Here is a 12,787-nt window from a genome sequence, read left to right as displayed (position 1 = left end):
GAATATCTTTTCATTTTCATATAAATGTTATGTTAAAAGGTCAAAATGACATGACAATGCCATGTGACATTTAAAGAAATGAAAAATGAGTTGGATATGTCCAACATGACAACTAACGCCCATAAGGGCATATTTGGACCAAAAGTTGAACGGCGAGGGCATGAGTGTGCCAAACTTTAAACGGAGGATATATCTAGACCTTTTTGAATAGATTAGGGGCATATTTGACCCTTTTCCCTTAATTTAATAATGCCTTAGAAAAATTATTATACTTTTTACGGTCATGTTAGTGGGTGGTATTCATCATTTTGCATTTCTAATGAAGTTGTCGAGAAAGACGAGCAACTGCAATATCAATATTATATAATAACGTATATAAATAAATGTACAGCATTGATACATATTTATGCGTTACTAGATTTTGAAAACGTGCGTTGCATGTTTGTCCCTTGTAATTATTATAAAATATATATATACTTAAAAAATTAAATTTTAGAATAGAAAATGTATTTGTATTACACGCTACTTAGTATAAATATTCGTAAATTATTTAAATACAATTACAAAATATATAAATAGTTATTCATAAATTAAGTAATCAAAAGAGAAAGAGTGTAACACCAAATTAGCTAATGAATTCGAAAATAAAATGAAATAGAGTAGACTAAAAACAATAAAATAGCTAATGAATTCTAAAACATTTAAATAACAAAAAATAAAGAGAGAAATAGTTCTAGTTTATAAGAATAGAGAACTTCTTCAACAACTAACAAAAGTATAAACAGATTTATCTCTTTTTTATTGCATATGTGATGAACAATTACATTCATCAACAATTATCCATCAATAATTATACATTAGAATAACAAAGCGTATGCATCAACAAAAAGTAATTGTGTTGAACAATGTATCAGTGTAATTACATTCACCAATAATCATTCATCAACAGTTATACATCGGAATAACTAAATGTATACATTAATATAAAGTGATTTTGAAGATAATTTTTTTGATATTATAGTTACAAGTTTGGAATTGTAAAAGTCATTTAAAAATTGATGATATACATAACGTCTATGAGAATTAGATTGTTTAAAGTTGGAAATATGTAAAGTTTCTTACTAAAATCTAAATATGTGCCATATTAAGATGTATGGTAATTCAAAGGACATTTTTGTTCTTTAATGTTAAAGGATATTTCGAATATAATTTACTGTCTTTTGTTGTTACGGAACACTTCATCTACCGAACTCTATTTTAGAATAAAAAACAAATTAAACATTTCTTTAATTAATCCTACCTAGAAACATAATGGAAATACCACATAAGTATTATTTAAGTAATATTTTATTAATTATTTCTTTAATAATATTTAAATTAGTAAATGAGTAGAATCATAATCCTATTTTAAAGTTAAGATCTTCTCATTTATAATAAAAATAATAATAATTTCTAGATTAGCCCTCCGCTTGTTTGCCTATATCAGTCAATACACGTTTTTTTTAAAAAGGTATAAAGATTATTAATTATGTTTAAAAATTAAAAGGAGTATATACTCCTTAAAATGAGTATAAAGAATCTATGAGATTTTTTATCCAAATATTTTTTTTCTAGATAGAATAAATAAAATAATAAGTTCTAAATTTAATCAATAAAAATATAAAGTTGCAGAATATAAAAATATTAAGCAATACCGTTTTTCTTCTTCAACACTTCCTCTTCTTTCGTTATTAGGGGTATTTATTTACAAATATGAAATCACACCATGATTTTATTTTCAAACAAGTAGTAAATTATTTATAAATTCTTAAAAAGCACATTAAATATAATGCATGCTGATTTTTGTAGATTTAATTATGAGAAAAAACTAATTACATGAATTATTCAATTCTCTTATCCAATAACCTAGAGTGTTCACTACATGATAATCAACTTGTTATAACAAACATAATCTTTAAAAGAAGATTTGTACATCAGACATGTAAATGAAAATTTTTATTTTCTTTTTCATTGCCATTATTCAAGAAAAAGTAGTCAATTTACCTTCCTTCAACCGAAAAATTGAATGTAACAAACCATGAACTAAGTAAAAATATGCAACATTGAAATGAAAAATAATACTTACCAAACAACAAATAAATGTCCATGACGCCTTTAACCTTCTTGAAGAATGCATCGAATGCACTGAAATGATTAAATTATAATTCAGATACTATATTCTCCAAGAATTTACTGTCAATAAATTAACAAAACAACATACATATTCTTTCTCACACAAGTAGGTTTGTTTTACCTCATGAATGTTGAGCAGACTTTTTGTCCAAATGAAAAATTCTCTAGAATTATTTACCACCTGTTACGTTAAAAACATAAATTTTCGATGAAAAGAATGAAACAAAACATGTAATATTAGTTCTATCTAAATACATATATGTCTAAAATTTATTGATCAAAAGAAACATGAAAAAATTGAAGAAGAATTTTGTGACATAAATCAATTCACATGCTATTGTCAAAGACATCAAAATAATGTATTTTGTTGGAAAAATCATGTATATAATTTTATCAATGGAACTCTTCAAATTCTTTAACTTAAAATTAAATAAGAGATATTTTGAAATGTTTGAACTTCATTTATTTGAATGACTATTTATCTTTCATTATATTTTTATTACTTTAATGTTTATTATCTAATTATTTATTAAAAATACTTTTATATTTTAAAAGATAGAAAAAATATTTAAGTAAAGGATAAAATGGTAATTCAACTTTTAAGTTTTGAGCTTCATGCTTATAATAATATATGATGATATATACATGATTATACATTAGTTATGCAATATTTACATACACATACAACCATTTAAATGAAAAGAATTCATATCAAGTAACCAACCCAACCATAAAAATGTTATGCAACTATGAAAACTCTAACAATCCGTGAATAAATACTTTATCAGTTTATTTATAGAATTTAGTATTGAAAATATATTTGTCTACGACCTCATAATTCATTTTTCTATCTTAAGAAAGTTCAAGCAAGATTAAAAAGTTCTTTTGCCATATTTAAATATCACATCATCATATGCTTATCGCATCATAAGATGATTGTGACATGATAAATGAATGATAATAAATCATCTATTTATAATATAAAGATGTGACGAAAAGATATTTTCTAATCTTCTTAAGGCCTCATTTGTTTCCATTAAGATTAAGAGGTCTGAATCTGAATACACATTTGAATTTTAATATTTGCATTAAGATTCAGGTGTTTTGATCTGAATACACATCTGAATTATTAAGATGTGGTCTCTGGTTTAAGTCTGAACACTAAATAATTAATGTTTTTTGTTTTCAATATCTGAATGTGCATGTGAAGTTAATAAAATATAATAAAAATTTCAGTTTAACAAAATATATCACTTTTGATTAAAACTAATTTTTAAAAGTTTTAATAATCATGATTTGGAGTACAATCTTTTTCATTCAAAAACCTTGATAAACAGCAATACACTAATAGTGTTCTTGACATTGGCAATACAAGAAAATTATTAATATAAAAAAAACTTGAAAGTATTTATCAAAACTTACCAATTCAAGAGGGAAAAAATGGTGTTTGATTGAGAAAAGAGAGAAAGAAAATTTCTAGTTATGAGATAAAAAAGCACGTTTAAAGTAGAGAAGCGATGTTATTATTTGATATTTCATCCGTTTAAAAAAGAATGACCTCCTTTTCTTTTTAGTCTGTTTCAAAAAGAATGACCTCTTTATTTTTTTGGTAACATTTTAAAATCGGTTTTCCACGTGGCATGTTTAAGGTCACAAGATCAAAGGACAATTTTGTACTTCTAAACCTAACTTTAATTTAGGACCACAAAATAAATTTTTTTTTGTACTCTTAACTTTGTGTCAAGTCAAACTAGGTCATTCTTTGTGAAACGAAAGGAAGTAACTTATTAAATAAATCTGAATGTTGTTAAGACTCTCCTACAAATCTGATTCATCTAGACCTCTTCAGATCATTAAGAGATTTTTTTAAAAATAAAATAAATGTATTTAATGAGCTGAATCTGAATGGTTCAAATTCAGACCTAAAAATCAAACGTACTCGTAAATTCGAAAGATTAAAATTCAAACCCAAATAAAGCCTTAATCGAAAGGTGCTTATGATAATGGTGATTGGATGTGCGTCACGACAAAACAAAGAATAAAAAAAGATTTTACATTTTATTCTTTTTAACCTATTCATAAAAATAAATATACATTATTCATATAATATCGATATATTATAGGAAAAACTACATAAAATGGCAAACTATATTTTATATTAAAATAATATAGCTATACTTCCATAAATTTTTATTTTATGACTATATTTAATTAATAAATAGCAAATAAGTATTAATTAGCAAATTTTCACGCCTCCCGTTTCTCTCTCTTTAATATACTCCTATATTAATTAGTATTACTCACGTAATTAATTATGTTCCTATTTTAACGTTTTTTATTCTTTCTATAATAATTATGGTTGTATTCCTTCCATAATTTTGCATGCACGCCTCCATTTATGTAGTTACAGCACATAATTAGTACTACAGAGAATCTATTTTCAGCTTTTTACTTTATGTCATAAATCCTACCAAAAATATGATTTCTAGTCTTTTTCCAAGAAACCATAGCTATAGTACTACAGCACGCCTAGCTTCAATTAATGAAGCTATTTTCACGTCAATTCCAAGGAAAAAATTTTCAGCCTCACGCCTAGCTTCAATTAAATAGGCTATTTTTATGTTAAATCCAAAATACCTTTTTTCAGCTTACTACTTATCTCTTAAAATCTTATTTCTAGGATAGTCATTTTCTAAGAAACCAATTTTACAGCTTCAAAATTATATCCAAAATCCTCCCAAAATCAAAGTTACCATAAAATTCTTAATCAATTAGATCTCTATCAAGCTTTCACGAAATTAGGTTTTATTTTTTCAAATCAAATACGCAACATTGCTTGATTTTCGGAAATATTTATGTTGTTTAATATTTATTTGTTTTTTATTTTTTAGGATCTGGGTTGTTATGTCTAAACGAAATACCACAAGGATAATCACAAGAGGTACAAAATATACATTACATAACATGGTTGAAATACCATCTTTTGACCTTGGTATAACTCAGATTAAAACACAAATTTCAGGATATACTGCTGCTATGGAATTACATAAGAAGTCGAAAGATGAAATAGTAAGGACATCTTAAAAAAGAAAAGCAGGGTCAACGGTGAAAGTGATTCAAAAAAATTGTTACAAGAGGAGGAAACTAAAAAATGTAGTTTCCGACATGATCGGAGAACATGCAGTTAATGAAGAACAAGACGAAGTCAGTGAAGAATTAAAGGTATGTACATTTTTTATTTTTTTTTATTTTTTTGAATAATTTTTGCATATGTACATGCAGTGTACTTTAATTTGTAAAATTTACTTAAATGAATATAGTTTTTGATTATGATATAGTATTTATGTTGTTCAATGGTGGTAACTGTAGTGTAGATATATACATGCATTTAATTTTGTAAAAAGTACATAAGTGGATACATCTTGTATGAGATATTTTTTGAGTGAATGTAGGCAGTGATGTAATGTATACAGGTTGATGTAATGTATGCAGGTTGCATGTTATAGTGATGTATATTGTGTTATAATGTAATGAAAGTCGAACAACAAAGGTTACGTTGAGTATATAACAAGAAAGTTTATTTAAAGATACATGTTTTATAATTACAGTGTATCAGATTCCATGTATTGGCTCGCCCAATTAAACCACCACGCATGCAAGTTTATGTGAACCATAACATAGTCACAGATTTGAAGGCGAAGCTTACAGCGACCCAATTCAATCATTTTAAAGATACATGTTTTGGAGCATATACAAAAATGCACGTGTGTGGAGCGCAACCACAAATGTTTAGGTGTTTCATGGTATGTGAATTAGAGGACAGTTCCACTGATGAATTGTTGTTTCATATAAATCATACCACGCTCCGTTTTGGTATCAAAGAATTTGCTATCATTACTGGTTTGAAGTGTTTTGGTAATAAAGATGATTTTCTATTTGATACAAGGAAGCCAAATAGATTAATCAATCAGTATTTTGAGGGTAAAAGTATTGTTACAAAAGTGGATTTGATCAGTAAGTATAAAAAAAAGGTTTGGGGTGGCAATGATGATGATGCTGTTAAATTCGCTATTCTGTATTTTATTTGTACGTTCATATATTCCGGCGAGAAGAAGAGCTCATCAATTCCAAGGATACATTTTGATCTAGTTGAGAGCGGCCGGTACCATGAATACCCTTCGGGGAAAGATGTTTTCTACAAATTGCTCAAAAGCGTAACAAGTATTATAGAATTGATGGTATGCCTCTATCCATGCAAATTTGGATATATGAATGTTGTTCTGCGGTTGATTCGAATATTGCTGTAAAGAAGAGCAATCGTATACCCAGAATCGTCAATTGGATGACTAGAAACAGCAGAATACATTATGAATTCCTCATGGAAGGAATGTTCAGTGATAACGGCAATCCGGTAATTTAACATATTTTAATTGTCAATTAGTATATATTTTGTTGTATTTCAATATAATTTTTAATTATAAATATTTTTGTGTGCAGTTAAAATTCAAAAACATCGAACCTTCACTTAAGGAGATTGCATTTTATCAGCTTGAATCAAAAAGTAATGCAAACACAGAGAATACCTTTCAAATTGTTAGTGACAAAGATGACGACGAAGATGATGATTTCACTTCAAAGCCTCCAAGTCATAAGCCACACAATAAAGAAAAAGGTAAACAGAAGGCATATGTTTTAAGATCCACATTGATCAAAAAGCCCAATTTGCATGCAGGTTCGAGGTTGAAAGATAAACGCCCCATAGTATTGAGTGGTTGTCGTAAGGCAAAGAGTACAACTTTAAATCCTGATTCAAATCCATTGGAGGATAATGTATCAGTATAGGAGATGCATAACCGTCCGGATGATTCTGCTAACCGTACACCACCAAGGAGTTCGAAAGAACCTCAAGATACCAAGGCAGATGAAATTGATTTGCTGAGACAAGATCTTGCATCCTTCAAGACTTATGTATGCAATACATTCTATTTTTTTTTAGTTCACATTGTATTTCAATATAAACTTACATTCTATTTAATAATCAGGTTAATAATGAGTTCAAGGAGTTGCAATTGTTGATAATGGGAAATTTTAGACAAGTTATGGATGCACTTAACAGAAGCTGTCGTGAATATGGAGCACCAAATCAGGTTAATTATGACAATATTAAATTAATACAATACATTTACATATACAAGTTACTTACTTATAATATCTCATTTTCTAATGGATAAAATACACAGGATGATGCAACTGAATCTCCAAGTCATGTACCTAATTGGTCCAACAACAATCAGATATCAAATGTTATGGATAAGCCTCACTGTGATGCAAACGAGGTACTATTTGAATAAATTATTTTTTGATTAGTTAGTAGTTGAAGGTGAAACATGTTAAAAGAATACAAATAATAGTTTTTATTGTAATATTGTTAGGTTCGGACACCTCGTTTCGTTCTTCAAGAACATGTCAAAATTAATGTCAAGGAGTATTTGCAGCCTGTTCAGATACACATACAAGACCCTTTGACGGTACATGAATAGCTTAACGACATTAATGTATTTCAGAATCATGACATCCAACAACCTCAGTCACAAATTGAGTTGATAGATGCTTTGTTACCTGATTTTGATGCAATCAATCCCAAAAAGAATGATGTGGTTCATTCAGAGGTTGTGGTCCATCCAGAGGGTGTCGTTTATGATACTACACCCGTGCCAATTAAAAGGATCAGACATCCTGATCGATTGACAGAAGACGGTAATGTAATTCAGAACGACGGAATCCAACAACCTCAGTCACAATTTGAGTTGCTTGATGCTCTGTTACCTGATATTGACACAATATATCCCAAAAAGAATGTTGTCGTTCATTCCGAGGTTGTGGTCCGTTCAGAGGGTGGCGTTTATGATAATACACCCGTGCCAGTTCAAAGTATCATACATTCTGATCAATTGATTTGCTCTCCTTACTCCTCAAATATTGAATCATCATCTGGTATATAACAATGTTTAACATACTTAGTGTCTTACCTGCTCCCTACTAGTTTTTTTTTTACATATACGATTCTATAACAATCGTAGTGCCTAATACATATATGCGAAAATATGTTTGTTATAATTTGTGTGTCTGTATACTAAATATTTCAGGTAGCTCTTATGACGTGGTTAAAACTTATGAAAAGAAACATCATTTTGTTTCTGACTTCATACAAGGGCCATATAATTATGATCTTTTCGACGATTACTGTTTGTGGCTTTCTGAAGGGCTTCTTGCTAGCCATATGAATAAGTAAGTATACATAATATATATATATATATATATATATGATGATTATGTAAACATAATATACTTAAATATTAATTAATTCTTATTTGTTATCAAAAGGATGCATGGTGAAGATCGGTATAAGAATAAAAAAGCAAAACTGGCGGTTGATATGGATTTGGGCATTCATCGAATATCAAACAAGAATTGGTTCTACTCTCTGTCTTATGATAAACAACTGCTGAATGATGAGGTAAACATATGAATTTAAACATAAAAAGTAGTATAAGTATTGTTCATATTTTTATGATGTGCTAAATTTGTACATTTGTTTTTTAATTGTTTACAGCATATTGATGTGATCATGTATTACTTGCGTAAAAAAAGTAAATACAACATCAATAGTCGATACAGGTACACTACTGTTGATTGTATATTCAAGTCAAAAATTTCTGAAATTTATGCTGCATATGCTCAAGTTGGAAGTAACTTTTGTGTTGCAAATGTTGAAAGCGCCATACGTGATTACATAAAAGGATATAGGTTTATGGCTGCCATTCCATGGAATACAATCGACAATGTGTTCATACCAGTGAACGTGGAGCATAAAAATCACTGGGTGTTGGCTGTTTTGTCATTAATTGACAAACACATTTATGTATATGACTCATACAGAGCAGCAGGTCATAACTATCATGTTAGAGAGAAAATTCAAAAGCTGCTCAACTTCTGCCAATGTATGTTTCAATGGAGATTGGAGATGGTTCGGATGATGTAGAAGATAACCACATCGCATACGACGTGACGTATGTGGAGGATATACCTCAACAAGGATCAGATTTTTTGTAAGTATAAAACAAATCTCTTCGTTCAATTTTCCTAAAAAGTATCAGATTTTAAAAAGTAATGTATATTTTCAGGGATTGCGGGATATACTTTCTAGCATTTGCTGAGTACTTAAGTGAGGGTGAAGGTATTCCAGTTAAGTATCTTGATTCTAAGTTACACCGTATCAGATACGGTGCACTCTTGTGGGAATATGCAATGAAAAAGATGAAAGACGGGGCTGTTAGCGATAATAAGGCACCACCAAGAAGAATGAGGACACCCGCAAGGATTGATAATAGTCAACTTGTTGTGATTGATTAGTATTTCGTACTAGTTTTTTTTTTTTGAACTTATGGTAAAAACTAATATTTTGGTTTTTTGTCAAACATTATCAACTTTTCTTTATAATCATATATGATCACATTAGTTGTTTTAAATTTATTTCTGTATTATTTCATAATTAATTAGATGTTCATGACTTGCGATGATTTGGCTTTGGCATCGGTGAATTAGTCAATGGATTATCAGCAAAAAATTAAGTGACCCCATTTTTACATGTATAAACATGGCATCCATGCACATAGCGAGGCGATCCCACAAATAGTTTTTAACAGTCTACATATTGAGAATCAATGTCAAAATACATATACACTTATACCAAAGAAATTGATTCCAAAATTTGTATCAAAGTAATACTTACATATACATAAATAACTATACTTACATAATTGATATCTTATTTAATAAATATTTCAAAATATTCAAAAGGCAAATAACTCATCATTCCTTTATTCAAAATAACAAAAATTAACTACAAGAAATTTAATAGTGTCATGTAACAATTTTTATGCATTTCGTGTTGCAGTTCGACATGAACGCCTATTATGTCCTTCTTGTCCACATGTACTACAAGAATTGGTACCCTTCCTTTTGCTCAGCTCGCTAAATGACTTTTCACGTTGCTTTTTTGGCCTTCCTGGAGGTCGCTTGAATTTTGGTGGCAACACAACTTCGGTAGTAATGTGTTAAGGTATGTTCCATTCACCTTTGTCAGGTAGAGGATATATAGGGACTTCATATGTTTTCAATATTGTTCCTCACTTATAAAATTCTGAACAATATTCTTCCGGAAGCATGCGATTTTTATTCAACACACTCCACGCATGTGAGCACGGTATACCGTCAACTTGAAACATGTTGCAACTGCAAGTCTTTTTTTCCAAACATACAATATAACTCTTCCCTTCATCACTTACGGAATAAACGTAATCAGTTGACGGGGCAACCTATAATCAATACAGAAATTCAATTATACACTTTAATATTAAAGCAAATATTTTTGACTACTAAAATAAATGAATACACAATCCATTGAACACGAATTTTTTTTCAATATACATACCATCATACGCCACGATTTTGATTCATTAAGCAAAAACATCTCTTGAAACTTCTTCCCAAGCAGTGTGAATGTGCATGATGCATTTTTCCGATTTGTGCAATTCCATCTAGCAAACATCAATCGCACTTGTTCAAGAAAGTCAAATATTGGTAATTCTCTTGCTGCTACTAACGTCGAATTGATGCACTCTGCAATATTCGATGTCATAACCCAACCACGAGGAACTGGTGCACACAACCTTGCCCACTTCTCATATCCAACCATCTCCAAGTAATTCTTAACCCTTACATCAAACTGCTCAACCCTTTTCATTAGCTTATCAAAATCACTTTGAGTATATGCCTTTGCCATAGTGTAGAATACTTCACTCAATTGATCATTTGCTTTTCGAAAATTCTTACATACATTAGCCCACAAGTGCCATATGCAGGCGTAATGTTGGACATTGTTGTATACAATAGATACAGCCTTAATTATGCTATTATGTCGGTAAGATACTACACACATATTCTTTCTTTCTCCATAGGCTTCTTTGAATTGTTCAAAGAACCATGTCCAAGAAACATCATTTTCCGAATCTATAACTCCGTATGCCAAAGGTAATATATTCCCTATTATAATATACAAAAATAGATGAATAACAAGAAAAATAAAAATAAATTAAATTGTATGTATGTATCCAAATACCTGCTCCATCCATAGTGCTGGCTGATACGAATGCACCAGTGTATGCTGATTTGAGGTGGCTGGCGTCTACAACAACAATTGGCCTGCAATGATCAAATCCCTTTATAAAAGCATCCAGCGCTATAAAAACATACAAAAATTCGTCATTAGGTGTTTTTTGCATTCGTATATGTGAACCAGGATACGTCTTATCCAACGTATACAAGTATCCTGGTAGCTTCCCGTAAGACGCAGCTGGTTGCCCCATGATAGATTCTAATGTCTTCTCCTTTGATCGCCATGCCAACATGTAATTAATATCAATACCCAAATCCAACTTAATGTCATCTTTAATATCATTTGGACTGTACTTCCTCTTATGATTCCTCAATTTAGGTGCTTTTATTCCTCCAATCAACGAACTTGTTGCTCGACAATCTGAATGCACTCCATCCTTCAAAGGACATGTATGTTCAGAGTTAAAAACTCTAATTCTGAACATTTTTGACTTGTTAATACTTGACGCCTTCATTAACCACGTGCATTCTTTAGATTGGCATACAAGAGTATAACTGCGAATACCATTTATAGTTTGATTTTAGTTTTGAGTTGCATCTTCAAACATATATAAATAAACGTAATATGAATAAATTTAAACATAATTTACCTAATAGAGTTTGACCTCTCCACCAAGAATTTAAACCTTTTTTCGATTGAATATTTTTCCATCACATCTTTCAATGTCGACTTATCCATGTATATCTGATCCACCATTATCTTCTTTTGCGATCTGTTAGTGATTATTAAATTATTTTCAACATCAAATGCATCTACTGTTTGATCGCCAAATGCTGGTACAATTGCTAATGGATCATCCTCACTATTTAATTCTTTATTGTATTCAAGTTGCAACACATCACTTTCAATAGAAGTTTCTCCAGAACCAGAATATACAATATCAATATCGTAAATACTAACACACAGGGGATATACTCCAATTTGAGTATTCATTTTTTTCAACTGAACATATAGGCGCACACCCATGTCGTTACGTATTTCCATAGGCGTGTCGTCACCTTCGATAGTGTATTTAATCTTCATACACTTCTTTGTAAGATCAACGTTCAATTGTACGGAAATCACATCAACTAAATCAGAATATGAAGCATATTCCTTCAAAACAATCCCGTCAATGTTGTATTCCACATAACAATTCTCATCGCTCCATTTTCCGGAATGGCGAATTAAAACACAGATTGTTGCCATTTTTTTCGTAATTTTTTTCCAGTAGTACAGTGTATAAGAACATATTCTGCATATCTTCATTTTTTTATATGTTGACAAGAATCCTATTAAGGAAAGGTAAGTTACAAGTTGAAAGTGCCAAATTAGTGGGCTACAAAATAGGATTTTCAGTTACATTTAAATTCCAATGTATTTTTGTATTTTTTTTAA

The 12,787-nt window shown here is 29.9% G+C and overlaps 1 protein-coding gene across 1 annotated transcript; it reads right to left on the bottom strand.

Annotated features, from left to right (window-relative positions):
• Positions 1 to 10,361: 10,361 nt before the first annotated feature.
• Positions 10,362 to 12,598, bottom strand: LOC138348463 (uncharacterized). The gene is made up of 4 exons (XM_069297661.1): positions 12,000 to 12,598; positions 11,354 to 11,904; positions 10,667 to 11,277; positions 10,362 to 10,550 (listed from the first exon to the last, which is right to left on the bottom strand). The coding sequence occupies exons 1-4, from the start codon at positions 12,596 to 12,598 to the stop codon at positions 10,362 to 10,364; spliced, it is 1,950 nt and encodes a 649-aa protein (XP_069153762.1).
• Between the last annotated feature and the right edge of the window lie 189 nt (positions 12,599 to 12,787).

This window comes from Solanum lycopersicum, chromosome 5 (assembly GCF_036512215.1).
Source record: "Solanum lycopersicum chromosome 5, SLM_r2.1".
In the NCBI taxonomy this organism is placed as follows: Eukaryota; Viridiplantae; Streptophyta; class Magnoliopsida; order Solanales; family Solanaceae; genus Solanum; species Solanum lycopersicum.
This window is presented reverse-complemented; position numbering and strand designations above follow the sequence as displayed.

What these genes read in the sequence shown, in the direction of transcription:
- LOC138348463 (XM_069297661.1), bottom strand. Translation starts at nt 12,598, where the DNA reads ATGGCAACAATCTGTGTTTTAATTCGCCATTCCGGAAAATGGAGCGAT. An exon ending in GAGAGGTCAAACTCTATTAG is followed by an intron (nt 11,905 to 11,999) that starts GTAAATTATGTT and finishes TGGTATTCGCAG; the next exon opens with TTATACTCTTGTATGCCAAT. An exon ending in CAGCACTATGGATGGAGCAG is followed by an intron (nt 11,278 to 11,353) that starts GTATTTGGATAC and finishes ATATTATAATAG; the next exon opens with GGAATATATTACCTTTGGCA.